Source organism: Trachemys scripta, chromosome 7 (assembly GCF_013100865.1).
Source record: "Trachemys scripta elegans isolate TJP31775 chromosome 7, CAS_Tse_1.0, whole genome shotgun sequence".
Taxonomy (NCBI): Eukaryota; Metazoa; Chordata; order Testudines; family Emydidae; genus Trachemys; species Trachemys scripta.
In genome coordinates this window covers 124,273,014-124,288,004 of record NC_048304.1, presented here as the reverse complement: position 1 = coordinate 124,288,004, position 14,991 = coordinate 124,273,014, and the positions used below count along the sequence as shown (strand labels likewise).

The following is a 14,991-nucleotide window of genomic DNA, read 5'->3' as shown; positions in this document are numbered from 1 at the left end:
GCACGTCGTTGCCGAAGTCGTAATGTCATCTGTGCGTGGGCCTGCCCCTCCCCGGCCTGCCAGCGCCCCCACCCCCGGCTTAGACAGTAACTGGCACGGAAAGCAAGCAAGCCTTTGTCTGTGCAAGGGCACCCCTGGGGCAGACCCACAAGGAGGGCAAGGCGAGGGGGTCACCGGCAGATCAGCCTGGCCAAAGATGGGCCCGATCTGCAGGGGTGAGTGTGTGGCCCGGCCAGCCCCTTCTCCTGGGGCAGAGAGCCCGCGGTGACAGCCATCTCTGGGGAGTGCGGTGTGGGGGACACAGCCGGCTTTATTCTGTGCTCGTCTGGCTCCGTGTGGCACTGCTGAGTGGATACTTACCCGGCCCTGGATGGCCCCAGCCCGGCAGAGGGAAGGAGGCGTGGGTCCCATCCCTCGAGTCTGTGGCTTAGGAGCCAGGTCCCTCGCCCTGTGTTAGCCTGGCAGGTCTTTGGGGCAGGGGCTGCGGCTGTCTGCTGCCTACAGGACCCTAGTGATGGGGGCTGAGGGCAGGCGACATGGGCAGACCCCTTGCCAAAGCGCAGAGTGCGTCCCACGGGTCCCAGCCAGCTCCCGGCAGGCCTCACGCACGCGCTCCAGCGACGCCTCGGCCCGCGAGTGCAGGGCTGGCCGGTGCGTTGGGCTGCGTCCCCTGGAGGGGTCCGGGGGCGTTGTTCCCCCGCACCTGGAACGGTCAGCATCAGGCTACGTCTGCGAGCGAGGGGTGTGCTCCCCGCTCACGGACCAGGCCTCGGTGAAGAGCAGTGTGGCTGTGGCAGCCCGGCCGAACCGTGTCAAGGGACATGCCCACGGCTCAGTCGAGCCTCCGCCGCTGCTGCCCCGGCTACGCTGCCCTTGGTACCTGCAGAGCTCAGTGCGGTATGCTGGGAACCAGCTCCTTGTGTGGACGTAGCCGCCGAACCCCCCCAGAGCTCCAGGTGTTAGCTGTGGAGCCCCCGCCCCGTCTGTAATTGGGGGGTGGACGGGGACCTGGGAAATGGGCACATTTATCTGCTGCTCAGACCTGGCATCGGCCCAGGGAAGGGTGCCCTGGGCTGGACTAGCAAGGGCTGCGGGTTGGGATTGAGGGGGACCGGCAGAGCTGGGAGGAAGGCCCAGGACTGGGCTGGCAGTGGGCTGCGGGTCGGGATTGGGGGGCACCGGCAGAGCTGCCCCATCAGTTCTTGACGCTCCCAGGTGTTAATTCACACCCATCCGGAAGGCCCAGCCTCTCCCACGACTCCCCTCCAGGAGCTGAGGTGGGTCTGGGACGGAGCCAGAAGCCCCCGCGGTGCCTGCGCTCGCCCGTTAGCCCTTCCCTTCCCTGCGTGGGGCTTCTCGGCTCTCCGCCAGGCTGCGAGTTGCGACGTGTAGGCCGAGCGCAGGCTGGCTCGTCAGCTCCAGCTCGGCTGGTGTTTGTGAGCGGCCGCGGGGGTGGGAGCAGGAAGCCAGGGCGGCGATGGCTGGCTGGGAGTGGGTAAGCTGCGCGGCTGCGCCCTCTTCCCATTGCTGGTGGGGGAGGCCCGGGGCCCCCTGGCCCAGCGCAGGGACCTGCCAGACCTTTGGGTGGGCGGAGATCTGAGCCCCCCGGCGCCCAGGAAGGGCGTGGCTGGGCCCCGGAGCCAGCTGGCTCCGCGGCCCTCGTTCAGGGCGGTTCTGCTGCCAAGGAGGGAGCCCTCGGTGGCAGGGTCCCCCAGGCTGGGAGGGCTGAGCCAAGCTGCCCCTCCTTGGGCTTTGCAAATCTCCCTGCCGTTCCCCCCGCCCCAGTTCGGTCTTGTCTCCGCTGAATGTTTCCCGGAAGGCGGGAGCCCCTGGGGCTAGCTCGAGGGGGCCGAATGCCCAGCGTAGCGACTGTAGCAGTTTTGTCCGTCTTCGTTCCGCTCCTTTCTCCCCGAGCGGCAGGATCTGATCCAAGCCGCCAAGCCCGGCTGTCTGCCTGGGGCTGTGATCGGGTGAGGGGCGCTGGCCCGGCAGGTCCTCCCGGTTCCCCCAGGCGTTGGGTGACTCCGGACACGGAGCACGAGGACAGCCGGCGCTATGTGCCCAGCGCTTCTCACCACTCCATGCGATGCTGGGGCTGGGCCCTGTTCCAAGTTTGCTGTAACCTCACGAATGAGCCCATCCCTCCCTGGGCCAATCTCACCCCTCGCTCCCTGTCGGCTCCCCGCTTCACCCCCGGGTGGCTGGGCAGGTGCAGGGAGCGGGATTTCAGCCCATCCACCCCCTGGGACCTGAAGAGCCAGGCAACGTGGCCTGAGTTCCCGTTCTGGGCTGGGCCCCTCTGGGAGAAGACGCCAACCTGCTAGAGAGGCGATGCCCGTGGCCTTTCTGGGCCCCCGTTGTGCCACGGGGACGGTCTGGGCAGAAACAGGCCTGGACCCCCTACCCTGCTGTGGCGTCTGTCTAGGAGTTGCTAAAGGGCCCATCACCTTCCTGTCTGGGCTGCTGCCGCAGAAGCTGAGCTCAAAGCTCATCGGTGTCGTTGCTTCACAGAGGTCGCAGGGTCTCCATCCCCCTTTCCCGGCCGCCCCCAGACAATGACCCTGCGGTTCGGGGTGTTCTGAACCCAGCCCCGGTTCGGTGACTGGTCCCAGGGGGACACTAACCCATGAGGACCCCCATCCCATTACCGAGGGAGCGATCAGCAAACCGACCCTGTCCACCTAACGCCGCCCATGCAGCCGCCCGGGGACCTTAACCAGCCGTGGGCCAGTTCTGGGCACGCAGCCAGGGCAGCTGGCAAAACCCAGCCTCCGGAGTTGGCTGCACATGCGCACGGGCGGGAGCTGCTTTCGCTTTCCATCCGACTGGGGCTTGCTCTGGCTGGACTTGGTTGGCACCGATGTCCCACAGCTGCTTAGCTCCCCTGGGACGGGCGGCTTCCCCAGCCCGGAGTTTGTCGGGGGCTGGACAGGCCGCTGCGGGCCAGGCTCCGTGGGGCGGCGTCCAGCCAGGGCTGCTTGTCTAGGGTCTGGCAGCGGCACTTCCTCCCCTCTCGGTCTCGCTGTTGCTTTTCCCCGGCAGGGTGGAGAGGAAGGAAGTTGGGTGCCTGCCGCAGAGTCGGTGCGCTCGGGCCTGGGCTACAGCACGTAGGCCGGAGGATCTCAGGGCGAGGTAACGGGCCTTGCTGCCTGGGGGTTTCGTGCAGGCCCTTGGCCAAGGGCAGGTGGGCAGTGATGCGGCAGAGAAGGCCCTTGGATCTGTGCGGCAGACTACGGCACCAGCGTTTGGGGGTGGGGAGTGGGGTAGGGGGGTTGGATCTGGGGCTGTGCGCTTGGGTTGGAAAACAGCCAAGTGCTGTCCCTAGGTAGGGGGAGAATGTGGCAATAAGCCACCCAGGGTGCTGTGCCACCGCCGCCCTCTGCTGGATGGAGCTGGAGCCACTGTGCTGTGTGTCATTGGCCCTGTACTGCCAACAGCGGATGGGGATTCTCTTTGGGGTCAGGGCCTGTGCAGGAGGGGATCGGCGTTTTGTCCCCATGGGGCTCTGCTCAACAGCCTGGGGTACGGGGGTGGGCACATTGGCACTGATGGGGTTTTCAGGAACTGAGAGTGATCCTGGGTAACTGTGCAGGGGAAGGGGCAGCGAGGCTCTGGTGCAGGCAGTCTGGGGCGTGCGACTCGGATTCGGGCGCTTCCCTGAACACTTGGGTGTGAGGATAGGCCCCGTGTGTGTGTGTGTGGGGGGGTTGGGGGCGGATTCTCGGGCACTTCCCATCAGGCTGGAACCAGATGAGCCTTAGCCAGGGCCCCACCTAGGCCTCCCGGAAAAGGGGCCTGAGCTGGGGAGTGCTGGGGCATTGGCGGGGCACTGCTGCCAGGGAGCTCGCATCGGGTGGCTGGATCTGGCTTGGGCCTTGCTCTGATGGGCAGGATTAAGGCCTTGCTCATGCCAGGCCCAGAGCTGAGGGAGGGCACAGGCCGCAGTGCCCCTGCCCCTCAGGAACCGTCTCCCCCACTGACACTCCCCTTTCTCTGCAGCTGACCCCCGGATTGGCACCAAGGCCATGAGCGAGTGAGCGGGTGTCCTCGTGGGGCGGATCCTGGGCGCCAGTGAGGTCAGGGAGAATCCAGTAAGTTCCTGAGTGGGGAAAACTCTGAGAACAGAGCGAGCGATGGAGGGGTGGGGACGGGGATGGGTCACAGGTAACGGAGACTCAGCTCCCGGAAGGGGACTGACCCTACTACTGACAGGGCACTGTGGGGAGGAAGCTCGCAGCCGGAGTGGCAGCAGGGCCCTGCGGCGCAGCAGCTCACTTGTTCTTGCTCTCAAAGCATTAGGACGGAGCTGAGGCAGGCAGTGGGGGGTCCCCAGGCCCTGCCTGGCCCCTCGGGCTCCCAGCCGTGGCTACGGTGCTGTCCCGTTGACTCCCCCGGCCCGTGAGCATCGGTGTGAGAATGGCACCCCCTTGTGGCCACTCTGCCGAGTCCGTGTGCGGACAAGGCTTGTGGAATTCCCTCATTTGCAGCCCGTCCTTGGGGCCTGGTTGCCCACCAGCTCCCCGCAAATCAGCCCCCTTCAGCCGTCAGGGCAGCCGGGAGGGAGCAGCAGGTGGCCGGACCACCACTGGTGACCTGTGCCAAGCGGGTCGCGCACTGCCCGGTTCCCGGGGAGTGGGTGTCCACGTACAAACAGCCCCCACGCTGGGCACTAGCCAGGCCCCTTGCTGGCGACCCCAAGAGGGGGCCGAGGACTGAAAGGGACTGAGGGACCAAACCCCCCTCGCCCTAGAGGGGTCGCTGCAGGGCTGGCTGGGGTAGGTGGGGGGTACCCAGGGAGCAGTGAGAATGCACCGCATCCTCAGGAGGGCTGGGGACCTGCCCAGGGTGGGAACAGACCCTGAGCTTCCCCTCGGCCCCAGGCTGGGGAGATCTGCTGAGGGGACGGGTCAGTGACGGGCCCTGGGGCTGCACCCGAGTCGGGGAGCGGGCTGCACCCGCAGTTCCAGCGCCTAGCTAGCCCCGAGGCCTGCGCCTGTCACCCCTGTCCCTTGTGTCTCCTCCCAGGGCTGTTCCTGCTGGGAAGCCACCATCTTGCGGGGTCACCATGCAGCGCACCGGGTCCCCCATCACCACGGAGACCGACATCGACCTCACCGCCGCGCTGCTGCCTTCTGGGGGGACGCGGAGCCATCAGCACGCCATCAAGACGGCCGTCAGCGAGACGGGGGCGCTGCCCGTGCCGGGCTACGAGGGGCCCCCCTCTCCCGCCGGCTGCCGCTGCTGCAGCCTCGCTAAGCTGCAGACGGGACCCCAGCCTGGCGCCGGCTGCCGGCTCTGGAACGCCCCCTACCCCAAGCTGCCCCCGGGGTCCTGCCCGGGGAAGGGCTTTGGCCAGTCCACACTGCCGTTCAGCTTCGGGACCAGCTCTGCGCCCCCGCACCGAGACCCCCGCCTCACACTGCAGCCCAGCGAGCTGCCCACCGGGACGGCCAGGCTGAGCAGCGGGCCTTGGGGAGAGCCAGGGAGGTGCGGCGGGGGCCTCAAAGGCCTGGATCTAGAGCTCTGGGAGCCCCCAGAGACCAAGCCAGGGCTGGAGGATGGGACGGCTCCCCCCTCGGCCTTGGAGAAGCCCCCCATCCGAGAAGGCTGCTCCCCCTGGGCTGAGGCGCGGCTCTGCCCCGTGCAGCCGGGACGGGATGTGTCTCCACCAGAGAGTCGCTGTGGGGTCCGGGAAGAGCAGGGCTGTGCGGGCGTCCCTCCCAACGCAGCTCTTGGCCTCTCGGCGGGCAGGGCGGGCGCACACCGGGCTGAGGGCGCAGGCCGTGGGCGTGACCCCTTGACATCGGAAACAGCAGCCAAGCCGCGGCGGGACGGCAGCATCGCGCTGAGCGAGGGCACGAGGGAGCTGGTGATCAGCCGGGAAGGGACACGGGACATCCCCCATCCAGTGGGGAGCGGGCTGGCCCCGTGTGCCCCCCCTGAGCCAGAGCCCCCCTCAGCAGACCCACGGGAAGAGGAGCTGCCGCCGGAAGGTCCTGGCGGGACAGAGGAGGAGGCAGTTACGAGTTGGCCCCGGGACACTGAGCTGGGGAAGCGGCCAGGGACCGAGAGCTCTGTTGGCTCAGCCGGCCCGGGCCGTGAAAGCAGCCAGCCCGTCTCCCAGGAGCCGGCCAGCCAGGCCCAGCAAATCGGGGACCTGGGGCCCGCGGGTGCCAGCGCTCCCACTAAGACGTCCGTGGAGGACGCCTACGGGAGGCTCACCAAGGCATGCGGCCTGTCCCTCCTGGAGGAGCTGAGACGGACGTTCCTGGATGCCGAGGGCGGCTGCTTCTCGCTCCTGGATTCGGGCCTGGTCTTGGGACGAGTGGAGGAGCATGCAGCGCTGGGGCTGGCCATCCTGCCCATGGTGAGTGCCGACAGCTCGCCTGGCGGGTGCCCGGCAGGGAGCTGAGCGGGCGAGGAACCTGGCTCGGGCTTAACCCCTCTCCCGTGTGCCCACGGCCGGCTGCTGCCCTGCGTCCCTGAGCCTGCTAGTAGCTGTGACCCCCAGCAGGGGTTCTCTGCTATGGGTCGTGACTAGATGGGGGGGGGGGTCCTGGTATGGAAAAGGTGGAGAACCCCAGGATTACAGGAGTGCCCCAAATGTGCCAGGTGTGGTACACAGCTAGGAAAGGACAGTCCTTGATCCAATGAGCTCATTGGTTTGACCCCCTCCCAGCCCCACGGCTTTCCCAGCCCTATACTCCCCTCCCCCCCTCCCCTGCCCCAGCTCTGCGATCTTTGATCCTGACCCACAGCCTCCCCTTCCCCACCGGTGCCCCCATCCCAACCCACAGCCCCCGGCCACTTAGTCCCGCACTTTTTTAAATGCAGCCTGCTGCTGACGCCAAGCCTCTTGCTGGTTTCCCTGTTGGACCCAAACAGCGGCGAGCCGGCTCCCTCCACTCCATACCTGCCCTGTTCTCTTCCTTCCCTCTGGAGCAGCCGGCGCTGGCCTCTGGCAGGATACCGGGGACAGGACACTGGGCTAGATGGACCCTTGGTCTGACCCAGCCTGGCAGCTCCTATGTTCTTACCCGCTTCGTTCCCCCTTGTGACTTGAGCCAGCGTTTGCACCTAGTACTCTGGGTGTGGCCAGGCAGGGCGGTAACCCAGCCTCCGAGACACTCTCCAGCCCCGGAGCTCCTGCGCTCTCCGCAGCTCTTCGCTCGGGTTAATGCCCCTCTCCTGTACGGCGATTCGCAGTCACAGAGACGCAACACGGCTGCTGAGCAATCGAATACCTGTGTTAGCAGGTGAGCCGGACTCCGGCTGTGTATTTGCCAGTGCCCAGGCGAGCTGGTGCCTGGTCTGCAAGCATCCCACCTATGACCCACGGTCAGGCCAAATCCCCATAATGCACCTGGTTAATTGTACAGCTGCTGTCAAAATTCCTTCCTGACCCTGCCGGTTTATGCCCTGAAGCCTGATTTCTCCATGAGGTTCACGTACCGCTAGGCGGCTTGACGCAAGGCCCTCCCTGGTGGTTCCCAGCCGGCTTGTAGACCCTTGTGTTTCCTTTCACCCCCAAAGGCCATGTCAGGAGCTTGACTTGGTACCACATGATATTTTGCCTAAAAAACTAGCACGATATCAAACTAACACAGCCACGGGACATGGATTAAAAACTGGCTGATAGGTCTCAAAATGTAACTGGGGAATTGTCATGGAGCGGGGGGGTTTCTGGAGGAATCTCACCAGGGTTGGTTCTTGGGCCTACACAACTTACCATTCTGATCAGTGACGGGGAAGGAAACCGAAAATCCTCCCTGGTAACGTTTGCAGGTGACACACCCACTGGGGGAGTGGGAAGTAACGGAGAGGTCAGATCCTTGGTGCAGGGCGAGCTGGGGATACGCATTCGAATGTGGCTAAATGTCATAAGGAGGGGGGAGAAAACTTGTTCACCTTAGCCTCTAAGGATAGAACAAGAAACAACGGGCTTAAACTGCAGCAAGGGAGGTCTAGGTTGGACATTAGGAAAAAGTTCCTAACGGTCAGGGTGGTTAAACACAGGAATAAATTGCCTAGGGAGGTTGTGGAATCTCCATCTCTGGAGATATTTAAGAGTAGGTTAGATAAATGTCTATCCGGGATGGTCTAGACAGTATTTGGTCCTGCCATGCAGGCAGGGGACTGGACTCGATGGCCTCTTGAGGTCCCTTCCAGTCCTTGAATCTATGAATGTTGCATGGAGGAACGGAGAATGCAGCCAGCCCTACGGGGGGGGTCGCTATCCTGGGATGCAGCGACTCTGACAAAGATTTGGGGGTCGTGGTGGACAATCAGCTAAACGTGGGCTCCCAGTGCAACGCTGCGGCCCAAAGGGTGAATGCGACCCAGTCTGTACAGTGTGCTTGGCCTTTCAGAAAGCTTTTAACAAGGCTCTTACGCAAAGTAAACTGTCCTGGGATGAGAGGGAAGCTCCTCTCATGGATTGGTAACTGGTTAAAAGATAGGAAACAAAGGGTAGGAATAAATGGTCAGTTTTCAGAATGGAGAGAGGTAAATAGTGGTGTCCCCCAGGGTCTGTACTGGGACCAGCGCTGTTCAACATATTCATAAATGATCTGGAAAAAGGGGTGAACAGTGAGGTGGCAAAATTTGCAGATGATACAAAACTACTCCAGATATTTAAGTCCCAGGCAGACTGCAAAGAGCTACAAAAGGATCTCACAAAACTGGGTGACTGGGCAACAAAATGGCAGATGAAATTCAGTGTTGATAAATGCAAAGTAATGCACATTGGAAAACATAATCCCACCTATACATACAAAATGATGGGGTCTGAATTAGCTGTTACCACCCGAGAAAGATCTTGGAGTCATTGTGGATAGTTTTCTGCCACTCAATGTGCAGCGACAGGCAAAAAAACTAACAGAATGTTGGGAATCATTAAAAAAGGGATAGATCATAAGACAGAAACTATCAGATTGCCTCTATATAAATCCATGGTACGTCCACATCTTGAATACTGCGTGCGGATGTGGTCGCCCCATCTCAAAAAAGATATATTGGAATTGGAAAAGGTTCAGAAAAGGGCAACAAAAATGATTAGGGGAATGGAACGGCTTCCGTATGAGGAGAGATTAATAAGTCTGGGACTTTTCAGCTTGGAAAAGAGACAACTAAGCGGGGATAGGATAGAGGTCTATAAAATCATGTCTGGTGTGGAGACAGTAAATCAGGAAGTGTTATTTACTCCTTCTCATAACACAAGAACTAGGGGATCACCCAATGAAATTAATAGGCAGCAGGGTTAAAACAAACAAAAGGAAGTCCTACTTCACACAACACAGTCAACCTGTTGCCAGAGGATGTTGTGAGGCCAAGACTATAACAGGGTTCAAAAAAGAACGAGTTAAGTTCCTGGAGGATAGGTCCATCAATGGCTATTAGCCAGGATGGACAGGGATGGTGTCCCTAGCCTCTGTTTGCCAGAAGCTGGGAATGGCTGACAGGGGATGGGTCACTTGATGATTCCCTGTTCTGTTCATTCCCTCTGGGGCACCTGGCATTGGCCACTGTCGGCGGACAGGACACTGGGCTAGATGGACCTTTGGTCTGACCCAGTCTGGCCGTTGGTATGTTCATTAAAATGCCTTCTCCTTTCCAGCGGGATGGGCGGAAGCTGGCCACGACCCTGCCCAACTGCAGCCTCTTCCTGTACTACGCTCTGGGCCGGCAGTTCTACGTCACGGAGAAGCTGGCGGATCGCTGGTTCCGAGCGCGGGACCGGGTCACCGGGGAGAGCATGCTGATGAAAAAGGTACGTGGCCAAGGACCTGCCCTGTCCGGAGCCCCAGAGAGCCCTGGAGAGGGGGCCTGGGCTGGGCCCGCTCCGGCCAGCAGGGGACAGTCCCACGTCGGCGTCTGAGGGGCTGCGTGGTGGGAGGGGGACTGAGAGCGGCCCATGGTGAGCGATGAGGACATTACACGGCTCTAATGCGCTGTCATTCCACAGCTTCCTGGCTTCTGCTTCCCAGGAAGGGGCTGCCCCCCTCCCTCCCCACTGGCTGTGAATCTGATGATCCTGAAAATTAAAAATAAACCAAATGTTGCAGCAGCTGAAAATGGAGTGGGAGGTCCTGGAGCTGGGAATGGCCCCCCGCTGCTACGGTGCTGCCCCCCCACTGCTCTGCCAGTGCCCCTCACTCCCGACCCGCAGCCCCCTGCTAGCCCAGCCCCGGGCTCCCCTTCCCAGCTCTGCTGGTGGCCCTCACTCCCGACCCGCAGCCCCTGCTAGCCCAGCCCTGGGGTCCCCTTCCCAGCTCTGCTGGTGCCCCTCACTCCCGACCCGCAGCCCCCTGCTAGCCCAGCCCTGGGCTCTCCCCCACCCACAGCTCTGCTGGTGCCCCTCACTCCCAACCCGCAGCCCCTTGCTAGCCCAGCCCTGGGCTCCCTGCAGCTCTGCCGATGCCCCTCACTCCCGACCCACAGCCCCTGCTAGCCCAACCCTGGGCTCCCCACTCCACCCCCACTCTGCCAGTGCCCCTCACTCCTGACCTGCAGCCCCCTGCTAGCCCAGCCCTGGGCTCCTCCCTGGCACAGTTCTGCCGGTGCCCCTCACTCCCGACCCGCAGCCCCTGGGCTGTGAGAGGGAGCTGGGGCAGGAATAGCAGTGGGGCCCACCCAGCCCAGCACTAACCATTAGGCCATTGGGCTGGCGGGGGGTGAGGGTGATGCAGAATCTCTGAGCCTCTCCTCGGCACCTCCCAGGATCTGATCCACACGGAGCCCCTGCGCCCTCTCTGCTCCCCATCCCCGGGGAGCGCCGAGCTTTAATCACCGGCTCCGCCAAGCATCTCAATGTTTAATCACACCTGCCTGGCGCCCGCTGCAGCGCGGGAGACCTGGAAGGACACCGGGAGCTGGGGTGGCGGGGGGTGGGGGGCGTCAGTGGGTTTTGCATGTTAATGGCAGAGCTTAATATTCATGAGTAAATATTTGCAGGAGCTAATGGCGTGGCGGCCGGGCGGGCAGGCGTAACGAGCGCGCTCCCCCCGCCGGCGCAGGCGGGGAAATGAATATGAATTTATCATGATTAGGTCAATCCAGCAGGGAGCGCGGGGGCTGGCGGAGGGAGGGGGAAGATGGATCTGTGCAATCAAATTAAATAAGGACGCCAAATGGAGCCACTTCTCTTCTCTGCCGCGCGCAGCGGTTCCTCTCGCTCCTTTCCCTCCTCCTGCTTTGCTGATTTCTCTCTTTCCTCAAATTTATGAGGCCAATTATGAAGATGAGGTTGGAAGTTCTCGGAACTTCACTAAATGCAAAGTGTGGTCCCTGCTGTTCCCATCAAATTAATTAACCGAGCGCTATTGATGGCCGTCGACGGCGGCCTCTGGAAACCGGCGCCCGATTTAGCTCCGGGGAAGAGCCTGGCCCGGCAGCTGACCCCAGGGCCTGGCCCAGGCGAGGGGGTTGGAGTGGGGTGTCCTCGGCCCAGAGCCGAGGCGCATTTGGGGAGGGAGGGGCCAGGAATGGGCATTTGCACCCCTGTTCTCAGGGCTGTAGGGAATGCAGACTGAGACGGGCTCTCTGCCCCGAGGAGCCTGCAAACAGCAGACCTCTGTGTATCCTGGAGGTCAGGATTCAGGGGTTGTGGCGGGGGGAGCCCAGGGCTGCGGGTCGGGAGTGAGGGGCACCGGCAGAGCTGGGGTGGGGGAGCCCAGGGCTGGGCTGGCAGGGGGCTGCGGGTCGGGAGTGAGGGGCGCTGGCAGAGCTGGGGTGGGGGAGCCCAGGGCTGGGCTGGCAGGGGGCTGCAGGTTGGGAGTGAGGGGCACTGGCAGAGCTGGGGTGGGGGAGCCCAGGGCTGGGCTGGCAGGGGGCTGCAGGTCGGGACTGAGGGGCCCCAGTTGATGCTGGTTGGGGCCCAGGACGCAGTCTCAGCCTCTCCTCTGTTTGCCAGGTGCCCGTGGTCTCCGACTGGAGGAAGATGTTACACAATTTCCTGTTCCTGCCCCCTCACCCCACGCTGCTGGTGCCTTACGCCGTCCTGTACGACCGCAACGGCTCCATCCTCTACCTCATGGAGGACAGGGACGTGCACGGTGAGCGCCCGGCAGGGCATGGGGGGGCAGCCGGGGCAGCACGTGGGCACCCGCGGGGTGCCAGGCTGCAGCAGAGAGGTTCCCGCCAGTGTCCCACCAGCACCCCATTAATGGGGGGGGGGGCGGGCGAGTGCTGAGATCCCCAGCACCCCACCCAGGTCGGGCTGGAATAGCCGTGGGGAGGCCCTGGCCCGTCTGCCCCCCGGCAGGGTCAGGCTCTGGCTCTGGGAACGGCTGAGACGCTGGAGAGGCAAGCGAGGGGCTGGGTGCCTAGTGGCTCTCAAAGGCGGGATATGGGCTAGTGGGGCCCCCGGCTCCCAGGAGTGTGGGGCAGGATCCCAGCCGAGTGGCGGTTCTCTGGGCAGCCCCTTTCCTCCGGCAGGTTCCCTAGAGGGCCCTGGGGCTGGGAGCTGGGGCTGGTTGGCCCTGCTGGGAGGCGGCGGTCCCCGAGTCTAAGCCGTGGGCGCTGGCAGCTGCCTGGTCCCCGTTCTCTGGGACAGTCGCCCTGGCTGGAGTGACCGGGCAGCCTGGGCCTGCAGGGTCCCGGTCGCTGATCTGTCTCCTCTGCCCTCCCCAGCGGTGGGGCGGCCGCCCGAGGGGCCTGGCCTGGAGGGAGCTCGAGCCCTGCGGGAGGTGCTGAACTTCCTGAGGTTCTGCAAACGCCACCACTTCCACCCTGGGGACGTCGGCGCGGCCTCCATCTACACGGCCCAGGTGGGGCTCGCTGCTCTCCCACACCTGCTGGTTTCTGCACAAGGGGCTTTCCACAGCCCGTCCCCCCGCTCCTGCCCCTGCAGCAGGGAGGCTCTCTAGGGGGCGCTGAGCTGCAGATGGGGGGGTTTCCTAGGGGGCGCTGGGCCGTGGGCGGGGGGTCTCTAGGGGGCAATGTGCTGCGGGGGGTGGGCGGGGGTTCCTTAGGGGGCACTGGGCCGCGGGCAGGGGGTCTCTAGGGGGCGCTATGCTGCGGGGGACTCCCTAGGGGGCGCTGGGTCACGGGTGGGGGATCTCTAGGGGGCGCTGGGCTGCGGGGCGGGGGCGGGTGGGGGGCTCCCTAGGGGGTGCTGGGCTGCGGGGAATCGTGCAGGGGGCTCAGAGCTATGATCTGTTGCCCAGGGTCCTGGCAGTGGGGCCGGGGTGACTGGGAGAGGGGGGCAGGTTGGCCGGTGGGGTTTCACCTCCTCCCCACACTCCTCTCTTGCCTCCAGGGCGTCTGCTTTGACCCCAGCAGCCTGTCCAGCAGCGAGGACCCCTACGCCTTCCGGAAGAGCATGAGAACCTGTCTGCGCCCGCTGCTGGCCCAGCACCAGGTGAGCCGGGCACGCGGGGTGGGGGACCGGTGGGATGGCTCAGGCTGGGGGACGGTCTCCCGAAGGACCTGGGGGGCCTCGGGCAGGGGACAGGAGCAGGCGTTGGGGGTGGGCTGAGCTCAGTGACCCCCCCCAGCAGGGCAGAGCGGGGCCCTCCCATGCTGGTAACTCACCCCCCGTCTGGGTCTCCGCAGGGGCTCGCGGGCCTGGACTCCCTGGTGGACAGCATGTGCCAGTACCTGGAGGAAGAGGAGAACCCGGAGCCCGGCGACACGCCGAGCAGGGGCAGCCCCAAGTGAGCGGAGCCCAGGCCCCACGGCTGCCCCCCACCGGAGACGGGCTGCAGAGATGGGCGCGCATCCCTGGGGTGCCTGGAGGCAGAGCGCTGGGATCCAGCCGTGGACGTTGCTGGCAGGGGCGCCACGGGGTGGGTGGGTGCCCAGGTGTGGAGTACCCGGGGGGTTCTTGCAGCAGGCGGGTTCCGCTGTCTTGCTCCCTGGAGAAACAGGCTCATTGGCCAGCCCAGCTCATTCTGAACAGCCGGGGGGGGCGGGAGGGGGGGGGGGGATATGTGGCCAAGATCGCCCTGCTCTGGGTTGGGCCGTCGATGAATTCAGCGAGGTGGGAGGAATGACGCTGACGGTGCTAGCCCCTTGCCTGCAGGGGCCCCACAAACCCTGCAGATAGGTCCCGGCTCATCGGCAAGGCCCCCCAGCCCTGGCCAAGAACCCACGGAACATTCCAGCACCCGTGTTACCAAAGAAGGCAGGCCTGGGACCCGAGAGTGCTTGGCTCCACCTTTGGCCTTCACCTCCTCTCGTCACCGCATTGTGCCTCAGTTTCCCCATCCCCGCCGTGGGGGAGGATGCTGCTTTCCTACCTGCGAGGAGCTGAAGGATTGTGAGGGGGGCTCAGATCCCCCCTGCCAAGTGCCTTCCGGATGCACAGCCCCGCAGGTGGTCCCTGATAATTAGCACGAGGTAACGAGGATCAGGGGAAATGGATGGGCTTGCAGGCCGGCCAGCCGGGGACTTCAGGTGCTTCAAGGACTCACTTTTATAACTATGCATCGCAACCTTTGTAATAAGTGTATCCTTCCGCAGCAGAAACTAGTCCTTTGACATATATATATTTTGGCTGAACCCTCTGATACCTTCCCTTTGTGTGGAGCGGCCCGCCCCGTGAACGGGAACGTCACCGTTCTTCCCGGGGGCGCGTTGCACGGTGGTGCCCGCTGCGCTGGGGTTGGTGCCGCCGCGGCGGGGGTTCTCCGGGACATGCGTTTTGCTGGCGCTTGTTATTTAAAGGGAGGTGGCTGCGGCTACACTAGGGGGCAGTGGGCGGGGCGTGGGCGAGGTTATCTCCGCCCAGAGCTCCTGGGTGAAATTCACCCCAGTGCCAGGCCCTAGCACAAGCCTGGAACGCCGGCGAAGACCCACGTCAGCCTCTCGCTTTCAGCGGCGCTACATGGAGGGCAGCAGAATCTGGTCCGGTGACACGGGGCCTGAACCGGCCTGCAGGAAACGTCGGTTCTGTCATGACGCTGCTCCGTGCCTCAGTTTCCCTTCCCCACCCTTTGTCTTGTCTGTTTAGCCTGCGAGGGCCAGGGCCCGTATCTCTGTAGGGGACTG

At 63.9% G+C, this 14,991-nt stretch overlaps 1 protein-coding gene across 2 annotated transcripts; it reads left to right on the top strand.

The window, feature by feature from the left end:
- Positions 1–714: 714 nt before the first annotated feature.
- On the top strand, positions 715–14,496 carry LOC117879885. Of its 2 annotated transcripts, XM_034775396.1 has the most exons (8): positions 715–3,132; positions 4,000–4,091; positions 5,026–6,367; positions 9,617–9,769; positions 11,912–12,053; positions 12,631–12,767; positions 13,259–13,360; positions 13,555–14,496. In XM_034775396.1, the coding sequence occupies exons 3-8, from the start codon at positions 5,066–5,068 to the stop codon at positions 13,657–13,659; spliced, it is 1,941 nt and encodes a 646-aa protein (XP_034631287.1). In that variant the 5' UTR covers positions 715–3,132; positions 4,000–4,091; positions 5,026–5,065; the 3' UTR covers positions 13,660–14,496. The 2 variants fall into 2 exon arrangements, with proteins under 2 accessions (XP_034631287.1, XP_034631288.1); XM_034775397.1 differs by lacking the exon at positions 715–3,132 and having other exon boundaries at positions 3,293–4,091.
- Positions 14,497–14,991: the final 495 nt, after the last annotated feature.